The 26,009-nt window shown below is 40.3% G+C and overlaps 1 protein-coding gene across 6 annotated transcripts in view; it reads right to left on the reverse strand.

Moving 5' to 3' along the window:
* UBE2E2 (ubiquitin conjugating enzyme E2 E2) overlaps positions 1–26,009 on the reverse strand; it is a 358,295-nt gene that overhangs the window by 59,720 nt on the left and 272,566 nt on the right. For all 6 annotated transcript variants that reach the window (XM_082460779.1, XM_082460778.1, XM_082460782.1 and 3 more), the window contains exon 4: positions 24,452–24,584. In XM_082460779.1, the coding sequence (XP_082316905.1) occupies positions 24,452–24,584 (133 nt within the window). The remainder of the gene's footprint in view (positions 1–24,451; positions 24,585–26,009) is intronic.

Below are 26,009 nucleotides of genomic sequence, written 5' to 3' on the forward strand. Positions count from 1 at the left end.
GGTCTTTTTCAGTTCCTTGGAAGTATAGATGTAGAAAAAGGTGCAACTAGAAACTTTCCCCCATCCTGAGCAGCAAATCTCTTGGGAGTTGGGACACCGTATTCAATTCCCAATTCAATTTCTAACCACACAGCAATGGATTACTCCTACCTCCTGCAAGGCACGATGCTTGCAATGACTTGATTAGGGACCAATCATTAGACTCCTTCTTATAAAAATTCAATTTGTGTAGGATGTTTCAGGAACACACCTATAGTGAGTAAGGCGCAATTTGGTTTTTCACATTTGTGTGTTCTTTTTTATCAGTGACTTGTTCTTTCACTGTGCTTTCTTTTCCATCTTGTACTCCTTAAACAATTACCTTGTCTCTTTTGACTCGTTCCACTGTCTCACGTTTCAGTAATGGTCTCCAGCAGATTCTCCTTTATGGCAGGATTGTATCAGAGTGTGGCTTGTAACTGTTGAGTGTGAGTTCATCCTCCGTGTACATTATTTATTTTTCTGTAGAAATCCCACGTGCCTTGGATGGTGGAGTGTTTTGCATTTGCTTCTTCATGGGTTTCAAGGACAACACTAGTTTGAGTGCAGACTGTATTATAATGCCAAAATGTAAAGCAATAAAGTCACAGCTTAGGAAGGGTTGACTTACAGTCAAACCTTTATTTAATGGGGATGGAGTTTCGGTTTAGGAAGGTGAAAGATTCAGGAGATGGATGATGGTGAGAGTTGCACAACAATGTGAATGTACTTAGTGCCACTGAACTGGACAGTTAAATATGGTTAAAACAGTATGTTTTAGGGGCTTCCCTGGTGGCGCAGTGGTTGAGAATCTGCCTGCTAATGCAGGGGACACGGGTTCGAGCCCTGGTCCGGGAAGATCCCACATGCCACGGAGCAACTGGGCCCGTGAGCCACAACTACTGAACCTGCGCGTCTGGAGCCTGTCTTCCGCAACAGGAGAGGCCGCGATAGTGAGAGGCCCGCGCACCGCGATGAAGAGTGGCCCCCGCTTGCCGCAACTAAAGAAAGCCCTCGCACAGAAACGAAGACCCAACACAGCCATAAAATAATAAATAAAATAAATAAATAAAGGGGAAAAGATGGTTCAATTTAAAATAAATAAATAAATAAAAGACACATAAAAAAAAAACAGTATGTTTTATATTATGTGACTTTTACTACTATAAAAAAAATTTTTAAAAAGCCTAAAGGAAAAATCTCTTATATTTAGTGCCTCAATTATTTTATCTTGAACAGGATACTATCTGCTAAAGACACAGTAGCCTGAAATCAGCTCAGTCAATTCTTGTTTGGCATGCATATAGAAGTGGCATGCATATAGAAGTTTCCTCCCTCAAATCAGTTAAAAAAAAAGGAAATTACAGAAATTTAACAATGCTCTAGGACTAGGACATTCCTAGGAATACAACTTTACCATTTGAAGACTCGGATTTTAACAGCCTTTTAAAGGTCACTGAAAAGAGAAATACAGTACTTTCAAACAATTAAGAAATTTCTTAAAAATCTGGCTGTTTGAGTTTTCTACAAATGGGTTTTCATGGCTTGGACAAATTTTCCAGTCATATAGTCATATATGGATTCCCAAACTGCTGAATCCCAAACAGTTGAGGGGGAAATGAAGATGATCTGGTATCTAAACAGAAACGTATGCCCAAAGTATCACTTAAACATTCCCACTGTTTTCATTCACTGAGCACATACACACAGTAGATACTCAACCAATGCCTGAGGGTCCATCAAAAGCAGACCTCAAAGCTCTCTGAGTTGAATACTCCCTTAAGACACATCACCTCCCACCTTTTTTTTTTCTTGATGTGTTACCGTATGCTTTTTAATGTCAATTAAAGCATATGTTGCTGTCCACTGGTAGTCCCCAACTCTTTGAGGGGGAGAACGTGACCAAGCCTAAGGAGATCCTCTTCGGGGAAAAACTGTGTCCCGTTGGGGCGCTGAGTGTGCCAGGCACCATGCTGAGGGCTGTGCCGGTGTCTTCTCAAAGACAGTCCCCGCGGGCTTTCCAGCAGCCTGCTGGTGGGAAGTCCTCCTGCTGTCTAGCCTAAATCCCACAGGCTGCTGTTCCTGGGGACACTGAACTTCAAACCATTATGTGGGGCGATGTTGACCCGAACCTACACTTGGAAGACAACATGACTCATTTCTGCTTTAAAACTGCAAAAGTGTCTCTACATAACGACAGTTCATTATGAAGCGTAACAGCTGAGATACTTAACGGGGTCCATGTAAAGTGTATAACAGATGACCAACCATATGACAGTTGCTGTTAAATTAAGGACAGTGACATGAACATAAACATGAGAAGAATGCCCTCTTTTGTATTTTGTTTACATTTTTTACAGGTCTCACATTACCCGAGGCAATTCTATGAGACGTAGCCTATTTACAGATTTGCTAAGGGTAAAATGGAAGTAATATACAGACTTCCTTTATCCTCTGGAAAAGAAGTAATAAATTTCATGTTTGTAGACATATGAAGTGGCAGTTATTTATTTTAAGAGATTAATAATTCAACATACATACAACACAATACAAAGGATTCATCATCGCTAGCTGGAAGTGGCAATTTGTTTTTTCATGTAGCCCACAACAGTCTAGAACTAAACTATATTTTAACAGTCTAAAATGAAACAATGACTAATTCTGTTAATGATACAGTAAATTAACAGCAATTATAGAGTTGGCTGAATGCCCACAATCTCAGTGAGTGCTACATGACACACACGAGACGTCCTTTGTAAGTGGCAGAGTGTTCATAAATGCCACAGAAGTTTCCGAACTTTGCGTGTGTACTGGGGGGGTAACTGGTTCCCTATGTTTGTACCATGAAATTAAAAAGTATGCCACGTGTATCCTACAAAATGATAACTACAACTCCTAAGAATAATAAATGAGAAACAGCTAACAACGTGCCAGGTACCGTTCTAACTGATGTGTGTTGATTACATAATCAACCTGTGAGGTAGGAATTACTATTATTCTCATTTTACAGATAAAGAAACTGAGTCACAGCTTCGGAGGAGTTCAAATGCTCCGAGTTGAGGCAATTCCAAGAGAAAGTAAAGAAGTTACAAGGAGGAAGGAAACAGGAAACAGACGAAAACAAACCAAAACAACCACACACAAGAAAACAACCCACACCCCAAAGAGTTTTTTGAAAATAACAGAAGAAAACAGGAAGAGGATAAAGAAATTTACATGAATTCTAGATCTCAACAGTCTGACTTTAGACGGGAAAGCTAATGATACAGGGTTTCAATAGCTTTTTCGGATCAAGTTCTGGTAAAATGAGAATTCGTGTAAAGTGCTTTTAGCAAAGAGAAGAAAAGTGATGTTCACTATTATCGCGACTGCTCTTATTCTGCAAACTGACCTGTCATCTCTGTGAGATTACTGAAGGCAAGAAAAACCAAGACAGTCAACAAAAGACAAACAAATAATGTTTTAATATGACTTGAAAATTGTCAGTTAGATTTATCTAATTTTTGATTAATTTAAATCTCACCATTTAGAATATCCTAGTGAGTATTCTTCAAACATCTGTGGGGAACAGATGTAACGCAGGGGCCTGATACTTGTGATATTGTACCAGGTAACTTACCTGAAAAGTAAAATATGACTGAGGTCTGTTTGGAAGGACGGGGGAGCTGGGTGTTCAGAGATAAAATAGGGAGCTGGTCTCTTCTGTAGTTTTGATCAGAGGAGCGCCATGATGACAGGGGATTGGAGAATTTGTAATAGAGTTGTTACAAGAGCATTTCTTCTTAAACTAGCCCCGTGTGGAAGGAATCCTTTACAGTTGATGACACTGACTTATTCCTAAGTTCATAAAATGGCTTTTTTTCTATGATCAACAGTGTGGAAGCTGTTTTTGGTATACTGTCTGAACAGCTGACCAAATCAAGAGAGAAATAGATATAGGTGACAGAAAAGAAGAGGGGGGAAGGGAGGAAAGGTGGGCAGCTTAGGCCACAATCTGAAGCAGGTCCTTAGGAAAGGAGGGACCAGGTACTGCAGGCAAAGAACCACCAGAAATGGCTGAAAAACCATTTCTGATCATGGCTTTCATCACCCCCTGGAGGCCTCCTGCTGAGACAGAGCCAGGAAAAGAAAGATGGTACATACCTCATAGCTCAAGGTTAACCATTCTTTTTTTTTAATTTTTAAATTTTTTTAAATTGAACTACACTTGATTCACAATGTTGTGTTAATTTCTGTTGTGCAGCGAAGTGATTCAGTTATACATACACATACATTCTTTCTTTGTATTCTTTTCCATGATGGTTTATCACAGGATACTGAATACAGTTCCCTGTGCTACACGGTAGGAGCTTGTTGTGTATCCGTTCTATATATAATAGTTTGCACCTGCTCACCCCAACTTCCTGCGCCAACAGTTCTTACTCTGAGTGACCCCTGGGTTGAGGCATCCTCAGAAGGATGGATATTTTTGTTTCCCTCCTCACCCCCTCCCCCCTCAAAAAAAAAAAGAATATCAAGAACTGCAGGGCTACCAGCAACGTAACTCTTCTGTCCTTCCTGGCAAGCATTCAAGAACTACTTGTAAGTTTTACTGAAGGAATATTTTGTATTATGAGGGATTCCTCACGTTTTATTTTTATCTAATGAAAACTACACGGGTTTGTTTCCTTTTAAAATTTTCATGCCTGTTTTTCTTTGATGCAGGCAACCTCTCCCCTTCTCCTCTGTCCCGCTCCTGTTCTTCCCCGTCTACAGTCTAGTCTTTGCTACGATCTGTGATGCCTGACACTGTTCCCTTCACTCTCTAGTTCTACCTCCTGGGTTATCTTCTAGCTTCACACCTCAGGACTTCTGAAGCCTGTTGCTCTGGGTTTGTCTTTTTCCCTCTGGTATTCTCTGTAAGATGACCTCCCTAAAAAAGCCAACACGTTTCATAGATAGGTTCATCTGTGTCACATTTTAGATTCCACATGTAAGCGATATCATATGGTATTTGACTTTCTCTGATTTATTTCATTCAGCATGATAATCTCTAGGTCCATCCATGTTGCTGCAAATGGCATTATTTCATTCTTTTTTTTTTATTTATTTATTTATTTATTTATATTTATTTATGGCTGTGTTCGGTCTTCGTTTCTGTGCGAGGGCTTTCTCCAGTTGTGGCAAGTGGGGGCCACTCTTCATCGCGGTGCGCGGGCCTCTCACCATCGCGGCCTCTCCCGCTGCGGAGCACATGCTCCAGACGCGCAGGCTCAGCAATTGTGGCCCACGGGCCCAGCTGCTCCGTGGCATGTGGGATCTTCCGGGACCAGGGCTCGAACCCATGTCCCCTGCATTGGCAGGCGGATTCTCAACCACTGCGCCACCAGGGAAGCCCCATTCTTTTTTTTTATAGCTGAGTAATATTCCGTTGTATATATGTATCACATCTTCTTTACCCATTCATCTGTCGATGGACACTTAGGTTGTTTCCATGTTTTGGCTACTGTGAACAGTGCTGCTATGAACATTGGGGTGCATGTATCTTTTTGAATTAGAGTTTTGTCTGGATATATGCCCAGGAGTGGGATTGCTGGATCATATGGTAATTCTATTTTTAGTTTTCACAGACATAGAGAACAGACTGGTGGTTGCCAAGGGGGAGGGAATTGGGGGAGGGGTGAAGTGGGAGTTTGGGATTAGCAGATGCAAACTATTATATATAGAATGGATAAACAACAAGCTCCTACTGTATGCCACAGGGAACTATATTCAATATCCTATGATAAACCATAATGGAAAAGAAGACAAAAAAAGAATACATATATATGTATAACTGAATCACTTTGCTGCACGGCAGTAATTAACACAACATTGTAAATCAACTATACTTCAATAAAAAAATAAATTGTATCTTAATCTAAAAACACCCAACAGATTAATTTTCCCTAAGGCCGTGTGGAAATCTATCTGCTAGAAGAGATAACACCAACAAAAAGGAAGTCAAATAGCAATGATTCAGAATTGTGTGGGAAAAACACCCTCCCATTTTCTAATGTTCTATTCCAGCTGCCTGAATCTCCTATCCTTGGAAAAAATTCTGAAGTAGTACCTTAAATAAAAACTCGAGGGACTTCCCTGGTGGTCCAGCGGTTAAGACTCTGCGCTCCCAATGCAGGGGGCCAGGGTTCGATCCCTGGTCGGGGAACTAGATCCTGCATGCATGCCGCAACTGAGAAGTCTGCATGGTGCAACTAAGACCCGGCGCAGCCAAATAAATATTTAAATAAATAAATATTTTAAAACCCCAAAAACCCCTCGAGGCCCTTTCCCTATAATTTGCAACATTCAACTCTGTACTGTAGAAAATTGGCTTCTGTGACATAACAAATATTACCTTTTAAAAGCAAACAACGGCACCGCATATACGTGGCTTTCTTATAAACAGTGCCAACTTCATTTAACAAAACTGATAGCTGTACGCATAGCTAAATAAAGCTTTTAGAAATGAATTTTGGTAGACGGGCTAACAACGAATGTTTATCTACAAAGGGAACAAATTTATATAAGGTCCTTAAGGACAAGGATTTTATCTGATACTGATTTTTATCCTATATAGGGGCGTGTAGGATGTCAACATGTATTTATTCAGTAAGCAAATGAACTGAAAATATAGAATATTTACATTTGAAAAGGCCATACATACCATAATTAAAAATGACAACTGAGTGAGAACTTCTGATATGCCAACAGTTAGGTTTACAGAGCCTTGTATTACGGGCGGATATCACCTGACAGACATGTAAAGTTGATAAAGGGAAATGTGTTGTTATTCTAATTTTGATTTAGGGCGCATTTCAAAGTCTTGTGATTAATATTTTCATCAGTAGAGACTGTAACAGTCTAAATATTAATTGTAGAGTTAGGATTCAGAATAAATCCTTCAAATTAGAAAACAGAACTGAAAGACTGTCCAGATGTCTGACACATATTATTACATTGTGTCTACTTCAAATAAACAGTACGAAGAATTAAAAAATAGGAGATGTCTAGGTAAAAATGACTAACAAACTGCCTTTTTTCCCCCTTCATAACAAGATTCATATATTTTTGTCCTGACAATATTAGAATTTACTTTTCTTTAAAAGCCTATTTGAGTCAGGTTTTCATTATTTTTCTCCCTTTTTTAGTGATGTGTAGGTTAAAACGCCAAAGCAACCGGCCTCCTGTTAGTAGTAAGCGCCAACATCTCATCACAGTAAGGTGGTTACATCGGCCTCGCTGACAAATTCTGAGGTTTCCAAAGACACATGTCATCAGAGGTCCCATGACTCCAACTGATGGATGGATTTACCTTCTAAGATGTGCTAAAACATTAAATTAAGACAATTTATTTCTCAGATAGGTACTTAAAATCTGTATTATACTTTATAGTCACATGGTGGGATATTTTTGGCCTCGTTAGGAGTAATTCTATTCCTCACTGAACATAAGAATCAATTCATGAAAGAGGTTAAAAAGAGAGGATACAAGAATACATTTAACATTTTATCCAAATTTCTAATTATTATCACATTTTCACTATCAAAATTTTTAAGTGAACTCTTCAGTTCTTCGCTATAATGCAGGAGGAGTATTTTCTCAAGCACTGTTGACTGTTATAATACACATTTACTTATTTTATACCTAGCTTAGTGGAGGAACAAGATATTTTTGGTTAGAGATACTATGGTGTAAGATTCTACTGCTATAGTTATTTAGCTTTTCTTCCTCTAGAAACTGAGGAAGGTAAAAACGTATCTCCCCTTCAACAATTTGTCTTACAGATTTGGTCCATAGTGATAATGCAATTTCACGGAAGTAATCTCACAAACTGAAGTTTTATGTACTGCTTTAAGAAGATGCTTTCGAACATTTCTGTGAGCAAACTTAATGCAATTGCCCTGATTTGTATACAGGTACACCTTGGAAATACTGTGTGTTCAGTTCCAGACACCATAATAAAGCAAACATCACAATAGAGTGAGTCACATGAATTTTTTGGTTTCCCAGCGCACATAAAAGTTATGTTTACACTATACTGTAGTCTATTCAGTGTGCAATAGCATTATGTCTACAAAAACAAGGAACATACCTTAATTATAAATAATTTATTGCTAAAAAATGCTAACTATCATCTGAACTCCCAAAAGCATAGGTTCCTATAAGATTTCTTTTTAATAAGAAAAAGGCCAACCTTCAGACACATGGAAAGGTATTATTCTTATTCATAATAAGAGCAATGCAATTATAATTAAACATTCTTCCTTATCTATTAGATTGGTCAAGGTCAAATATTTGGTGGTGCCACATTGCCTGGGTAAGGATGTAGGGAAAAGGCAGATGCACCTAAGTTGGGAGTAGAACCTTGGTACAACTTCTTTGGAGAGCAAGCTGGATAATATCTATTACAATTGAACATGCACACATCCTTTGTTCTAGCAATCTAGAAATTCTAGGAATTTGTCCTACAGCTATATTTACACAAGAAAGACAGCAAGTACAAAGATAGTCCGTGAAGCATTATTTGTGGTGGCAAAATAGTGGAAATAACCTATATGTCCATTGTAGGGAACCTGTTATGTAGACTATGAACATTCCTTCAATGAAATAACATATCATTATAATGGAGCTGATCTACATATATGAATAGGGGAGAATCTTGAAGATGATAAATGAAAAAAAGCAAATGCAGAAAAAAATGATGTCTTTGGGAGGGGAATGAATGCCAGGCAATGTGGAGGAAGACAGTTTTACTGCCCACTTTTTGTGCTGTTTGAACTTTTTACGGTGTATATGCATATCACCTATTTAACACTGTTTTTAAAAAATGAAATAGTCTGGTTAAAGACAAACCACTAAAGAAGAGGTGATGTTTTAAATTGAGAAAGAAGGAAGATAAGAAAAAGTGTGGAAATGAAGAAAATAACTGGAAATAATCCGAAATAAACACATTTCTTTATGTGTTATTACCTTGTTGTAGAAACTATTGTTTTATATAATCTATAGGGACAGAGTTTAAAATAAGTTGGTAGCCAAGTAGACAGGAAACATAAGTATACAGTACGTATACAGGTTTATAACTTGGCAAATGCCAAAACAAAACCCCATATTTAACCTAATTCTCCACAGAAAGAAAGGCAAAAAGGATGTTCTCCATTAACTACATAAAAGAATGCAATGGGGTGATGGAAAGTATGGCTGTTGTCAATAAACTGAATCACTCTGTGTTTAGCAAGATCACAGCTCAGCACAGCTCAGCTACTTTAGGTGTGAAAAGTGTAGGACTGGAAATCAGGAAGCCAGGAGTTTGAATCTCGGCCCTGGCACTTATTAGCTATATGATCCTAATCACATTATTTAATCTAAATTTTAGCTTCCTGTGATAATGAAACCTGCCTCTCAAAGTGAGAGGACCAAGTGGGATAATGAATGCAAAAGTACAGTATAACATTAGTATAAAATACAGTATGATGTCTAGTACCCCGTGCTCCACGACCATCATAATGTCAACAGAATTGGAAACAAAGCCCCTAACTGTTCTCCTTCCTTGTCTCCGTGCTTCCTGGGGTGCCTCTTACTCATGTCTATATATGGCGGGCCTGGAAAGTAGTAAGGGCTCAATGAATCTCTGCTTTATAAATTAGGCTTGAAGTAGACTTTTAAAAAGCAACCAACTTCTAAGAATTTTTGGCAAGTTTCTCCTGATATACTGATACCATCAGAAGAATGTATCTGATTGCTTAGAATAGCTACACCCGTATGAATAAATCAGTGTCACTGTCTGATTCTCAATCTATTTCACTCACAAGCTTCAACTTCTGACTTTGTTTCTTCTTATGCTCTGCAGGGTGAGACCTGCATAACACCTCCAAGGGCCAGCTGACCATAGCTTTCCCCTAACTCAGTGACAAGTCATAATTACATACTGACTTTTTGATCTTGACCAACTGGGAACTGAGAACATTCTTTTCTCCCTAATTTTCCTTGGACCTGCTTGAGCAAATCTCTGAGTGGCTGCTATCTCATCAAGAGATCTGGTTTCAACTCTAAGGAAAAAAAAAAAAAATCAAGGAAACGTGATCATTTGCTATAATGGGGTGATATTTGGCTGGAAGTCCTAAAGATTAACTCAGACCTCCCCACTCTACCCAAACTTGAACAAAATAACATTATCTATAGCAATCCAAACAAAAGTAACACATTTACATAAAGTAGAGAATATTACAATTTTTTTCTTACACGTAGAATACCATTTCCCCATCCCATTTCTCAAGTGGATGTGATTTGTTTAAAAACTGACAGACATTTAATCAACCCAGGGTGTCTGTTCCACGTCTTGATCTGGTCCCATCAGGGGCTCTTTCCTACAAGGTTGGAAAAATGTCAGATTCGAAGTTGCTTCTGGTGCAGTCATGCAGAAGGCATCCCTCTTCACCACACCATTCCTGCAACATCATCCTTCTGTCCTTGAACTTTCCATGGGCCATGGTGTTTCAGAGTTCCCAGTGCTGTTTTCTGGGACTAGTGGGTCCCTATCCTTTGATGTTTGGGATCCTGAAAACTTCACCTTGAAGCGGCTCCCCCCCTTTCCTTTTCAGAAAACCCATGAGGAGAGGGTGTCACTTGTCTAGATCTGTGAGTTTTTCTTTAGAAAAATCTCTCCGATAAACGAGTTGCCATCTTTCCCTGGCCGTGACGGCAAGAGAACTCCTTGTTTTCCAAACATCCGAATGTCTCACTCCAGTTTCCTTTGTTCATTTAACCTCCCGGTAGAAGAACCACCTTTGTGAAGAGATGTAGACCTGCCCACTTCTCCCAGATATGCTGACAGTAATATCCACAAACACCGACTCCCAGCTGGAAGGAGGGCACACTCCACAGAGAAGGAATTCCAGAGCGTGCAGGGACATAGCAAAACCCTTGTTTGAAGCCCCCATATCTACGGCCAGGCTCTGATGGGGGAGGATGGTAGATATCAGAGGGGCGGATCACACACCAGCTCCATCAGAGCTGGGCAAAGGTGTCGGTGGTTTAGTTGATCCAATGTGAAGAGATTACGTTGGCTTGGGCAATAAACATTTCAGAGGAGACAGTGGAAAGCCAAAAGTCTTTCTCCAAAGTTTGTAACTGCATCAGATTCTGGAAAGCTAGGGAGAAAGGAATCCACCCAAAATGTGACTAAATTGAACTTCCTGTCAGCCTAATGGCTGATTTCCTATTAGCTTATGGGCATATTTGGTTTAGAACAAATAAAGTTGGTATTCCTGGGCTTCCCTGGTGGCGCAGTGGTTGAGAATCTGCCTGCCAATGCAGGGAACACGGGTTCGAGCCCTGGTCTGGGAACATCCCACATGCCGTGGAGCAACTGGGCCCATGAGCCACAACTACTGAGCCTGCGCATCTGGAGCCTGTGGTCTGCAACAAGAGAGGCCGCGATAGTGAGAGGCCCGCGCACCGCGATGAAGAGTGGCCCCCGCTCGCCGCAACTAGAGAAAGCCCTCACATAGAAACGAAGACCCCACACAGCTAACAATAATAAATAAATAAATAAATTAATTAAAAAAAAAAAAGTTGGTATTCCTTGCCCTCAAAACAAACAAAATCCAATCCTACTTTCAGTAACTTTTATATTGGTGGTAGCTGGGGCAGTTGCTGCAGCACACAGATGGATACAATGTACCTTGTTTTAAAAGCAGGAAGACAATGACCACTGTTTTGCTCTATTTTTATTCACCACATTGATTCTGAAATTTCTCACAACATTAAAGTATAGCATAGCATTTTTAAAAGGTTTATGAAAAAGGAGAACGAACTAAAAAGACAAATTACTGACTCATGAAATGTAAGCAATGGCCCAGTCACGATACTGAGGATATAAGGCTGTTTCAGCACTAAGTATGAAATTGACCTGTGAAATGTGAAATGATTCCTTTTACTTTTTTAATTCAAAGACTATTCTAATATGTCAATTATCCCCCGATTAATTAATAGATTCAACAAAATCCCATCAGGATTTTTTGCGGCAATTGAGAAGTTTATTCCAAAATTTCTAGGCAAATGCAAAAGACTTGGGTAGCTAAAATAATCCTGAAAAATAAAAACAAAGTTAAGAGGACATATACTACCTGATTTGAAGACTTAGTGCAAAGCGACAGTCATCAGGACAGTGGGTGTTGGTTTAAGAATAGACTAGAGATCAGCCAACTTGCTTTATAAAGGGCTAGATAATAAATATTTTAGTCTTTGAGGCCATATAGTCTCGTTCACAACTCCTCAACCCTGGTGCTGGAGCATGAAAGCAGCCCCAGACAACATGTAAACGAACAGGCATGGCTATGTTCCAGTGAAGCTTTATTTACAAAAGCAGGCAGTGAGCTGGCTTTGGCCCATAGGCTATAGTTTGCTGACTCCTGGAATAGACTAAGACAACAGATCAGAACATCCAGAAACAGTCCCATACTTATAAGGCTAGTTTTTGACAGAGGGGCTAAATAATTCAATGGGGGTGATGGGGGTAAAGAATGTTTTTTCAACAAGCAGTGCTGGAACAACTAGATAACTGTATGGGACAAAAGGAACCTTGACCCCCTACCTCAAATTTTGCACACAAATTTATTTGAAATGGCTCATACATTTAAATGTAAAAGCAAAAATTATGATACTGTAAAAATAATTGGAAAATAAACAGATGAGTGGGAGGGGGATCTACTATCTACAATGTACAAGGACCGTAATTTCATGAAAGAAAGGACATTTTAACAATAAAATGGCAAAAAGCTGTAATGTCAGAATAAAAGGCAGGCCTTTAAATTGAAAAAAAAAAGAAAAAAAAAGAAAAAATATTGGAGAATACCTTTGCTTCCTTGGGAGTAGTCAAAGGTTTCTCAGAATGCATAAAGCACTAACCATAAAATAAAAAATTTGATAGAGTACATAAAAAGCAAAAACCTCTGCCCACCAAAAGATACTTCAAAAATGAAGAGGCAAGTCCCAGACTGGGAAAAAATATTTGTACTACATAAATCTGACAAAGGATTTTTATTTAAAATATATAAAGAGTGCCAACAAATCAATGTAAAGAGACAAACAACAATAAAAGTGGATAGCGAGCTTGAACAGACATTTCAAATAAGATATATAAATGGTGTATAGCACATGAAAAGATGTATCCTCTTTTATTAGGAAAAAGAATGCTATGTTTCAGGTGTACGCGGTGTAGGTGTCAGGGTCAGGGAGAAGCTTGACTTTGCTTTATTATCTTGTTTGGACTTAAGTGGGGTTTAATGAGGTGTTTACGGGTGCCGAGTTGACAATGGTAAGCGGTGATGGGTCTGAAAAGTGCCAGCCTGGTTAGGCTGAACTGCGTTGCACAGAATCCCCTTCCATACATGTGTCTGGTTAGGTGCGCGCCAAGAGGCATTGCGCGCAAGAGTTGGTGGTTGGAAAGGAGGGAGCAGAGAGACGGTTTCCATGTGTGGAAGGCTGGTGCCAGGGCATCCGGGTGCTCATAGGTGCTGCTGCTTCTCTGTAGGCTCATGTCACTGGCGCAGGGCTCCACCCTCCCCGGGATACTGCTTCAGCTCCTCTGACTCCTGGCCCGGGGGCGTGTTTATTTACCTCGATGGCGCCGGGAGCCACCTTCTTCTGCAGAACTCCTGTATCATCACAACCGCAGGCGATGAGAGACTGACATGAGTTCCCGACAGCTCTCGTGGGTTTTAGCTCATGTTCCCGGGTTCTAGCTTGCCCTGCAGACTTCAAGCTCTAGCATCAGACAACAGCCTCCCAGAGGCAATTTAACCAGAACCTACCGTTGTGTGGGGTCCTACAGCTACATATATATCTCCTTACACAATTGCATGTAGACTCTCCTATGAGTACAGTCTTCCCTCGGTAGCCACAGGGCATGGGTTCCAGTAACTCCCGGAGGACATGGCAATCCGAGGATGTTCAAGCCCCTCCTAGTTGGCCCTCCCTATCCCTGGGTTCTGCATCTGTGGATTCAACTGACTGCAGATCCTGGAGTATTTCCGTGGATGTGGAGGACCAGCTGTACCACTGCTCTGACTGAACCCTGCTTGATACAGAATCACTGCACGAACCTGCTTCCCGAAATCGCCACGGTTTCCTGAGGAAGGCTTCCTCCACTGTTCCTCACCCCACTTATGTCCTCCAAAGTCCCCTGGAGAACCAACCCGAGAGTCTCTGATGCCTCGGGTGCCTAAAGGAGCCAAAGAAAAAGTCAATGATGGGCTTGGTGCTGCTGTGAGAGACAGGATCATCTGGTCCTTCTGAGATAATATAAGAGCAGATTGGAATCATTCAGAATCCAGCACAGCCAAAGGGCAGGCCGAAGAGAAGAAAGATCAGCCTTGTGAGTGGAATGACCACGTGGCGCCCGGTCACCACATCTGCTGGGGGCTACAGAGGACCCCGACCAGCAGGGCCAGGCTGGACCTGGAGAGAACCACCAGTACAACCACCAGCCACGCAGCAGTGACGAAATCAAACACCGGACACCAAACCTGGTCAGAACCCTGAAACAGGAAGCCCCAGCAGTCCCCCCAGAACACTCAGCAGGGACGGGGTCCAGAGCAGGGCGCACACGACAGCTGGCATGTGTCTCGGGCAGTGGCAGTGGTACCAGACGGGCCACGAGACCGACAGGCAGTGCTCAGCGCTAATGGTCCTGAGGATGCTCAGGCCCGTGGCGACACCGTGGTGAAAAGGCTGAGGACAGAGATGAGGGAGAAGGGAAGGAGTAAAGGAGTCCCTCCAGGGAACGGGTAATTTGGCAGCAGAGGAAGAGGAAGTTGGTCCCTGGCAGGTTGAGGATGGAGATGGAGGAGTTCCAGAGCCAGCGCAGAGCCCAGCTTCCTGCCAGCTCAACTGGGCAACGCTGAAGACCAGGCAGACCAGGGTCAGGGTCTCCACGTAGAAAAGTAGTTAGTCAGTTCATCCATCTATCTATCCATCCATCATCTATCTATCTATGCATCTATCCATCCATCCATCCATTTATGTATGTATCTATCCATCTATCCATCTCTCTCTCTCTAGATCTCCCTACCTATTTGAATAAATTTGACACGCAACGTTGTATAAGTTTAAGGTGTAAAATGTGTTACTTTGATAAATTTGTATACTGTAACATGACTGCCGATGTAGCGATATTTATCAATTGTATAATTATAATACAATATTTGGTCTATATTCATTATACTGTGCATCTCTATGGCTTATTTACTACTTGTTACAAGTTTGTACCTTTAAACACCATTAATTTTACCCTGCCGCCCAGCCCCATCCTCTCTGGTAACCACCGTTTTACTGTTTTTTACACGTTTAATTTTTAAATTTATTTTATTTTTATTTATTTATTTTTTTCATTTATTTAGGTCTTTGATTATGACCCTAGATCAGGATTTGTAGATTCCTTACATAAGCCTAAGATATTTCATGTCAAGTTCATTCTTTTCTTTTTTTAAATAAATTTATTTATTTTATTTATTTATTTTTGTCTGTGTTGGGTCTTCATTGCTGTGCGCAGGCTTTCTCTAGTTGCGGTGAGTGGGGGCTACTCTTCGTTGCAGTGCGCGGGCTTCTCATTGCGGTGGCTTCTGTTGCGGAGCATGGGCTCTAGGCGTGGGAGCTCAGTAGTTGTGGCTCACGGACTCTAGAGTGCAGGCTCAGTAGTTGTGGCGCACGGGCTTAGTCACTCCGTGGCATGTGGGAGCCTCCCGGACCAGGGCTCGAACCCGTGTCCCCTGCATTGGCAGGCGGATTCTCCACCACTGCGCCACCAGGGAAGCCCGTTTAATTTTTTTAGATTCCACATATAAGTGCTATCATTCAGTACTTGTCTTTATCTCACTTAGCATAATGTTCTCAAGGTCCACCCATGTTGTCACAAATGGGAGGATATTTTCTTTTCTCACAGCTGAATAATATTTTGTTGTGTACATGTATCACATCTTTTTTATCCATTCATCCATTGATGGGCATTTGGGTTGTTTCTGTATCCTGGCTACTGTCAATAATGCTGTGATAAAAATGAGGGTGCATATATCGTGTTGAATTCCTGTTTTCACTTCTTTTGGGTGTATACTTAGAAGTGGAATTGCTGGATTATATGATAAATAAATCCATTTTTAATTTTTTTGAGGAACCTCCATAGCGGGTGGACCTATATGCATTCCCACCAGATAGGGACCCCTTTTCACCACATCCTCACCAGCACCTGTTGTCTCTTGTCTTTTTTGATTACATCCTTTCTGACAGGTGATAGTTCATTGTGGTTTTGACTTGCATCTCCCTGACGATGGGTGATGTTGAGCATCTTTTTACATGCCTGTTGGCCATCTGTGCATCTTCTTTGGAGAAATGTCTATTTAGTTCTTCTGCCCATTTGTCAATCGGTTTTGTTGTTGTTGTTGTTGTTATTGAATTGACTGAGTTCTTTATGTATTTTGGACATTAACCTCTTACTAATATGTGCTTTGCAGAAATATTCTTTCATTTGGTAGGCTGTCTTTTCATTTTGTTACTTGTCTGTTTTGCTGTGCTGAAGCTTGTGGGTTTGATGTGGCCCTATTTGTTGATTTTTGTTGTTGTTTGTGCTTTTGGTGTTGTGCCTCCCAAATTACTGCCAAGACCAGTAAGGATGAGCTTCTTCCCTATGTTTTCTTCTACAAGTTTAGGGTATCAGGTCTTATCTTAAATCTTTGATCCATTTTGAGTTGATTTTTCTGAGTGGTGTGAGACAGGGGTCTAATTTCATTGTTCTGTGTGTGTTTCTAGTTTTCCCAGCACCATTAGTTGAAGAGGCTATCCTTTCCCCACTGAGCATTCTTGGATCCCTTGTTGAAATATTAGTTGACCATATAGTTCTGGGATGTCTATTCTGTTCCACTGGTAGATGTGCTTATTTTTGTACCAGTACCTGTTTTTATTACTATGGCTTTGTAGTACAGTTTGAAATCCAGGAGCACGACATCTCCAGTTTTGTTCTTTTTTGGCTATTCAGGATCTTTCATGGTTCTGCCCAAATTTTAGGATTGTTTCTTCTATTTCTGTGAAGAATGCCTTTGACATTGTGATGGGGGCTGCACTGAATCTGTAGATGGCTTTGGGTAGTATGGCCATTTTATCAATATTAATTCTTCTGATCCACGAACATGAGATGTCTTTCCATTTGTCTGTGTCTTCAGTTTCTTTCAGCAAAATTTTATAGTTTTCATTGTACTGATCTTTCACTTCCTTGCATAAATTCATTCCTAAGTATTTCATTGTTTTTGATGCTACTGTGAATGGGATGGTTTTCTTTATTTCTTTTTCAGATGCTTCATCATTAGTGTAAAGGAATGCAATTGATATCTGTATGTTGATTTTGTATCCTGCCACTTTACTGAAATCATTGATTAATTGCAACAATTTTTTGACTGATTCTCTGGGATTTTCTCTATACAGGATCATATCATCAGCAAATAATAACAATTTTACTTCTTCCATTCTGATCTGGATGCCTTTTATTCCTTTGTGTTGCTAACTGCTCTGGCTAGGACTTCTCGGACTATATTGAATAGGAGCGGTGAGAGTGGGCATCCTTGCCTTGCTCATGAGTTTAGAGGAAGCACTTTCAATTTCTCTCCAATGGGTATAATGTTAGCTGTGGGTCTGTTGTATATGGCCTTTATTATGTTGAGGTATGTTCCCCTTTTATACCCAGGAAATGACTTCTCCTTTAGCTTAGGGCTAGCAAAATCCAGAAATCAGTATTTACTGTTCCACACAGACTTAATACTGCAGAGTCTGCTAATTAGGAACTCATTGGTGAAGAGCTCCAGGTGCCTCTGGCAAAACTGCAAGGGACTCAGAATCTCTTCGTAGCGTTCTTCCCTCCCTGAATCACCTCTTTCACCTCCCTCCCAAAAACCTGTTTTAGAGAATGATCTAATATAGTGAATTTATACCAGAGTGTAAAATCCAAGAACAAGTGTGCCTTCTTCCAGGATTTAAGTAATTTAAATTTTCTCTATACCTGGGGAATGAAAGGTTCGGTTGAGAACTGGGTTTGAACTCCAGTTCCGCTACCTACTCCTTATGTGACCTGTGTGCCACGTGACCTCCACGGGCCTCAGTTCTCTGATCTATGAAGTGTGTGTGGGAGGGTAAATGCTGTCTCCACGGCAAAGTTGTATGGATTAAATTAATTCAACGCATTTTTATGGTAGGCCTACTGCATCGCCAGGCATTGTTCTAGGTGCTGGGAATTCAGAAGTGACATAAACATAGACAAGTGCCTGTGCTCGTGGAGCTCACATGCTAACTGGAGAAAGGGAAGCATCACCAACTGATAAACAGAGACAACACAGGATGCCAGGAGGGGGAAGTGCCATGGAGAAAAGCCACGTTTGCAGGTGGGGTAGGGGGAGTTCAGGAGCATAAGGTGGTCGGGGGTTGTCACGTGAGACCTTCCCTGGAAGGTGACACTGAGCAGATACCTGCAGGGAGGAAGGGAGTGTGCCATGTGAACTTCTGGGGGAAGACAATGCAGGCAGAAGGAAGAGCACATGTCAAGGCTCCATGGAAGGAGCCTGCTTAGAGTATTTGAACCAAGAGTGACAGCTGGCGATTTCAGCGTGATTCTGTAAGGTCTTGCGTGCTTTTACTTAGTGAGGTGAGAATCATGGAGAGTTTTTAGGCCAAGAATGGACATACTCTGATTCACACTATAAATGGATCACTTGATGCAGGGGTATACACTGCAGGAGGGATAAGGCAGAAGCAGGGAGATCAGATAGGAGACTCCACAATAATCCAGGGGAGGGAAGCAGCTGGTGGAGGCTGGGGCCAGAGTGTTACTACTAGAAAGAGTATTACTAAATGGTTAGATCTGGGTTTATTCTGAATATTTATTTTGAGCTGGTGAGACGGGATCTGGCTAGGCTGTGTGAGAGTCAAGAGTTTAAGCTTTAGCAACTAGAGAAATGGAGTTCCCATACATTGAGGTGGGGAGCGCTGGAGGACCTGGATTGGCAGGAGTCAGGTGGGTTGTGTCATCAACAGTTTGGTTTGGGACCTGACCGCTGGGTGTTCAACTGGACGTGTCAAATGGGCAAGCCAATCTGTGTGAAAGCTCCTGATCCATGGCCAGGCTTTATATGAATGCATGAACGCAGGTTAAAAACAAGTAAATTCATGTCACTCCATGACAACTGTGTGCTCTCTCTCCAAGACCAGAGTGAATGAGCAGGCAGTTGGGTTACACATGTAAACCACTGTTCTCTCTGAAAATGCTGGGGGACACTGTCAGCTTTCTTCTTTGAGAAGCGGCAGAAGCAGCAACAACAACAAAAGCAAGTGAATAATAATAACCTAGTTAGAATAAAATTATGGAAATCCCTGATGAACTTGAGTTTCAGATCTCTCTCTGGCTTTCAAATGCTGGGTGTCGTTGCTTCTTGTATAACTAGTTAGCTACTTTATTCACAATTACCCTCGACCTATCAATTTAAGAAAATGAAAATTTTTAAAATCTAACGGCCCTAAATTATCTATTTCATTGTGTGAAAGCAATGAATACCTTTCCTATTAACTGACTTTTCATTAGTAAGCAAACCACAGTTAATTTCATAAAAAACAAAACCAAACCATAAAACATACAGTACACTCTGAAGTGATCTCTAAGTTAAGATTTATTTTAAAATGTATTTGATGCAATTTGTAATGGAAGAACACGCTATATTAAAAAGCTTTTAGAGACTACTAATACTAACGAGCTTTTTTTCTCAAACAAATATGTATGCCTGTAGGTTTTCTGTTTACTTTTTTTAAACATCCTAGGCACAAATTTTATCATTCCTTTTTGGAAAATACCTACTGGCAGATAATGTCCTGCCATTACCACGAAAACAATGCTTTCCAGTAACAGATATGAGCATCAATATAGTGCATCTCACTGGGGCGTAGGTGGGCCGAGATACTAAAAGTAAACAACAAGCACGTTTGATCCTTCTACCGACCCACTCTTAGATCTACGTAGAAGGTCCACTTATTTATTTATTTTATAAAATATCCAGATCCACAGGGAGACAGAAAAAGCCAATTATGAATAGCCTATGTCTATGTATTTCTACCACAAAAACACAGCTCTGACCTGTTACCTAACAAGACCCCTTATCCTTAGGATGTATGTCATCAGAATCTCTAACATCCGAAACACCAGACACAGTGTGTCACAATCTTTTCAAAGGGTTTTTAGCAGAAAAAAAAATACTATAGGAATAAAACATATTCCATTATTTTGCTTCTGAATTTTTCAAGTACACATGAAAATATTTACACATTAGACTATTTAAAAAGTGCTGGTTTTGAGCACAGGAGTAATTATCTATGATATGAGTGTGCAAATGTAATCCCCAATAAGATATGAAACAACTCCTACTTTACAAGTAAATAGACATCTGAATTATAACATTAAAATGTATGTCTATACTGAAAAAGAAATACAGTATTAAAAGACTTTGGGACATACCAGTGATTTATGATGCTTTTCTTTTTTTTTTTTTTTTTGATCAAAAATATTTTAAATATTTGAGTATGGTTAAAGGCTCCACAGACAAGGTTATGGGAGTATTATGCTTTTCTTTCTGGCCATATATATACTATTTCTGGATAAAGTTTCACTAAACAGATATTTTCTCAGAGAAAGGACATCATTGGTGGTTAAGTTTTCAACTAAAGACTTGGCATCAGAGACAACTACCAGTATCATACAAACAGACAGGCCATGCATTTAGTAAAAGAGGCATAAACATATTCATAGATAAAAAAATCAGTAGACTAAAAATTGTACTGAGATACAGCATTTGAAAGTACAACTGGTACTTGACTGATTTAAAACTAGTATACTAAGTGTAATGAACATTTACATACTGCATGAAAAATGTGTTTTGCTTGCCTTGTTAGAAGTTAGGTGACCTCCGGAAGAAATTATTGGAATGGTTCCTCTGAAAGTGTGAGAAGTTAGGTGCTGGAGTGTGGGATACTCAAAAAGTCCCGGTGGCAAGAAGAGATATCCAAGCCACTCCACTGCCCTTTAAGTGACAGATTTGAGCACGACAGTAGTTAAAAGTTCTCAGTAAGGATTCCCAGTCTGAGAGTTTGGGAGAAGGGATCTCATGGATTCAGTGGCACAACAGACTCATTTTATGGTAGATATCTGATAACGATTAGATGGCGAATCAGGTTGATTTGTGAACCTCTGCTCTCATCAACGATTCTCTCTGACACCTACAGCTACCCTGGTTCATTCTTCAGAGCACTGGAAAATGCTGCATGAATCGAAGTGTGTGCCTAAGATTACTGGAAAAAGAGCAAAGGATGAAGGCAATAGAGAAATAAACAAGACTTAATCACAAATATGGACTATTTAGAGTAACAGGAGACTAGAAAGGATGGGCGTGAAACTTCCAAATTGTTAGTAAGTCTTTGTTTTAGTGAACAGCTTTCAAGACACTGGCAAACTTTCCCCTTTAGAGTAACACCTCTGTTTACAAAATCCGATTTCCAAAACTGATAAATTAGGTGGTGATAATTTGCTTTGAAAACGTCCCACGGGTTTCTAATAAATGTGCATTTAAATGATAATTTGATTACCAAAGTTTGATTTTTCTTTGTCCTAATAGATTGTCTAATCAAATTTATTCACTGGAGGGACTTAGTTTTTAGTTTTTTTCTGGCAGTATTCTTGACAGGTTCTAATTCAGCTTTTTTCTTTGAACACTCCCAGGAAAGGGAAGCCTGGTCTCAGAGGCAAAGCTATTCAAACGCAGACTGTCCGGCGATGGGTCAGATTTTCCTCACGTGGAATCGAAATCTGCTTCCCTGTAACTGACACCCTTCTGCTTCTATTTTTGTCCCATCCAGCCATCCAGGAGCAAGTTTAACCCCACACAGTTTCTGAAACATCAGAGAACAGCTATCACATTCCTCCTGGGTCCTATTTTTCCTAGTAAACATCTCCAGGGTAACTATGTATAATTCAGTGGAAAGCACATGGTCCCTGGAGGCCAAGTTCAGTAGATTCCTGGCTGTATATTATTAGAAAACCTCTCCAAACCTCATCTAAGTCCCCTCCTCTGTGAAAGGGAACATCCCAGCCTTACTAGAGTGTTTCGGAGGAGAGATGGGTTCACACAGCGGACGCCCACTCCAGTGAAGAAACTCAAGAATGCTAATAGCTCTTTCCCTCCCCAGCTTATTCCTGTTTGTTCTCCTGAAAATGAAGAGCTCAGAAGGGCATGAGGCACCCCTGATACCATCCGATGGGTTCAGAGTTCCAGAGGTTGTGCGCCTAAAAATATCTCCTTAAGGCTTCAAGAACTTCAAGTTCCCACAGAATTGTACTCAGTCAGAAGGCCACACATTTTATTTATATGACAATAAAGTAAGTCTCTCTTTCCTATCTTGTATCATGATTTCTTTCTGAACTTTCAATGAAATAAATACTATACCTTGAGCCATTTACATTCCATCTTGTTAGTTTTGGCCGATCCTTCGAGACCATCAAGGAGGCCTTTTCAGAAACGGAATTACTTTATCTAACCTATTAATCCGTTTTCCCTCCTGGGTGTGTTTCATCTCCACATTTCTGTCATGCAGAAGCTGGATAAGCCCACGCATTCTGTGATATGTATGTTTCACAGAACAGACCACACCAGGCTTGTAAGCAGCACAACTGCCTGACCTGAGTTTTCCCTCCTCCTCACCACCTGTGCTTCCGTTACTGATGGGGCTGCAGAGGAAGGTCCTCACGTCACCGGCAGTGCAACAGGTAAAACCGGATGACTTATGGGCTGGTCCAAAGTAGAAGGGGAGACATAAGGTACCCACCCAGTAGAAGGAGAAAATAAAGCTCAGTAATACTGGGGCTTCATCACTAAAAACCGACCAAATGCAGCCCTGGTGTTCCCAGTGCCACCAGCTCTGTCATCTTGGATAAAATGTACTGTGTAATGTAGTGAGGGACACGGGCTTTGGGGCCAGACTTCCTGGGTTCAATCCTGATATCATTCGGATTATGCTGGGGAGTTACTTAGTTTCTCTGTGCATGGGTTTCCTATTTGGTAAAATGATAGTTATTACTTTTTGCTTTGATACCAAAACAAGATCCAAACCTCAATGGAAAGGAAGGAAGAAAGGAAGAGAGAGGAAAATAAAAGAGGGGAGGTAGGAGCCAGGGAGGGGGATCACAGGAAGGTGAAGGTCTAGTCTGAGTCTTGCTTTTTAAATTGTTCACTCCAACTGACAACTCAAATAGGTTTTACTTCCCTCTACGTTGAGAAGTTAAGCCAGGTGAAGTAAGAATTCTGCTTGGTGCCCAGCAGACAGAGTCAATGTCCTCTGGGTCTTTTCCTTTCCAAAGTGGAGAATGACTGCTATATTTAGAACAGATAACCAACAAGGCCCTACTTTATAGCACAGGGAACTCTGCTCAATATTCTCTAATAACCTAAATGGGAAAAGAATTTGAAGAAGAATAGATACATGCATATGTATAACTGAATCACTCTGCTGTACACCTGAAACTAACACAACATTGTTAATCAAAAATGCTCCAATATAAATTAAAAAGTAAAAAAAAGAATGAATTTAAAGTTGTCAAATGACCGACTTGCAGGCAGTAGAAAGTTATGTGAAGAATTCTTAAAGGATATAATCTGGTCTTAAGTAAGTGAAAGTTCGCCCATGTTCTGATGACGCTGCTCTTATACTTTTTCAGTCATTTATATATGGCTTTTCATTAATCCATCATTTTTATTAATGGACTATTATAAATTCTTCTTTATTGCACTTCCCTGACATGATTGCTCAGTCTCTGTGGGTCACACTCTCCACTCTAGTGCATGTGGAATTCACATGGGCAGCTGAGCCCTGGAGGCGTCGAACTCGAAGCTCGCAGCTGGCGCCTGAAGCCTGGCCGTGGTGGGCTCCCTCACCCCCAGGTCAGGTCTGGTTCCCCTGGCTCTACGGCTGGCACCAGCCCACCCTCTGCCCCTGCTTCCACCCGTAACATGCTGTCTTATGTTACACTCAAGCATGTACCACAGAAAGGCGACATGAGGAAGGATGAAAAAAAGCAACGAAGTATGCGTAAAGGGCTGGGGTGAGGGAATAAACAATTTTTCACATTCTGTTTCCATTTACATACAATCAGCCCTGGGAAGTTGCCTATGCTAAGAGAACAGACATGCATTCCTAGGTATGTACACTGAAGAAGACGTTTATATATATATATATATATATATATATATATATATATATAAATACACACACACACATATATATATATGTATATATATATGCAACAATACATATTGCTAAAAATGGATGAATACTTCATACTGACCTTGGGGGGTTTAAATGGATAGTCTGGTGAAAAGGTAATGTCAAGAAAGAACACCCCTCCTTCATAGACAGATCCTGGGGGTCCCAATATAGTTGACCTCCATTCGTAAATGTTGTCTCCTTTGGGTCCAGCACTGAAATAAGACATACAAATGAAATGTGCTTAGAGATTATAATAAAGCTTGGAATTTAAAAAATATCTATTTATGGTAACAATAAATTGAGCCATTCCATAAAAACACACCAAAGTTAATAGATTAATTCTACATAAGAAGTCACTTGTCAATATCATCAGTATTCTATAAATGAAATGTGTTGGTATTACTAAATAAAACATAACCAAGAAGATTCTGTTTTGCCATTCATAACCCTAAACTTATGAAACTAAAGATTCTAAGGACCGTAGACCAGAGGTAGGAGCACAAATGTTTAATAAAGCATAAAATTATTTCTGAGACCCTGAAAAGGGTGATATAGCATCAAAAAGATAAATTTTCAAAGCTACAAGGGACACTAGAGAAAAAAAATACTCTAATCCTTTGTTAACTAAGAACACAAAAGAGGTTCATGGAGATCAGTAAATGTTCGTCATTCATAAGACTCAGCTCAAGTATCATTCCCATCTGAATCTTCTTTTCTCTCTCCACCCAAAGATTCCTGGCCAACGCCCACACCCTCCAACTAGTGTGGTCTGTAGAAGATAAGATGCATCCTTTTGTTTTGTACCTGTGTTGTGTAACTGTCTGCTTTTTCCATCCCTCCCTGGAAGTTCTTTGAGGAACAGATTTTGCCTTGTCCTCAGTGCCTAGTAAGTAAATGTTTATTGGATGATGATGTTGGGTTAACAGTGAAGCAAGGGAAGCCATGTGGCTACTAGCAGCAAACATACGTCCCCCAGCCGCAGAGAAACTCACTGAGGAAAATAAGGCCCACACAAGTCAACTTAACTGTGTTAATTCTCCCAGGGTAACAGAAGGCAAAGTGAGATTATAGTTTAGCTCCAGTGTTCCTCTTGCCACATCAAGCTAATATGTACATCTAACAGCCAGAAATTCCCCTCACGCCCTGTAGCAAAGTGGGAAACCCTGTTAAAGTGCTTGGGAAGATTTTATTGCCAACAAAGATTTGTCTTCTTTCTTATTTTGAAATTAGTTCATATCTACAAAAAATTCATTGTTGAGCAGTATATCAAAAAAGTATGCATCTTATCTATGACAAAGGGGGAAAAATATACAATAGGGAAAAGACAGCCTCTTCAATAAATGGTGCTGGGAAAACTGGACAGCTACGTGCAAAAGAATCAAACTGGACTACTTTCTCACACCATATACATGATTAAACTCACAATGGATTAAAGACTTAAATGTAAGATCTAAAACCATAAAAATCCTAGAAGAAAACAAAGGCAGTACACTCTTTGACATCTAAGATTGACATCTTAGCAATATTTTTTTGTATATGTCTCCTCAGGCTAGGGAAACAAAAGCAAAAATGAACAAATGGGACTACATCAAACTAAAAAGCCTTTGCACAGTGAAGGAAACTATCATCAAAATGAA

This window comes from Balaenoptera physalus, assembly GCF_965194825.1.
Source record: "Balaenoptera physalus genome assembly, chromosome: 4".
NCBI lineage: Eukaryota > Metazoa > Chordata > Mammalia > Artiodactyla > Balaenopteridae > Balaenoptera > Balaenoptera physalus.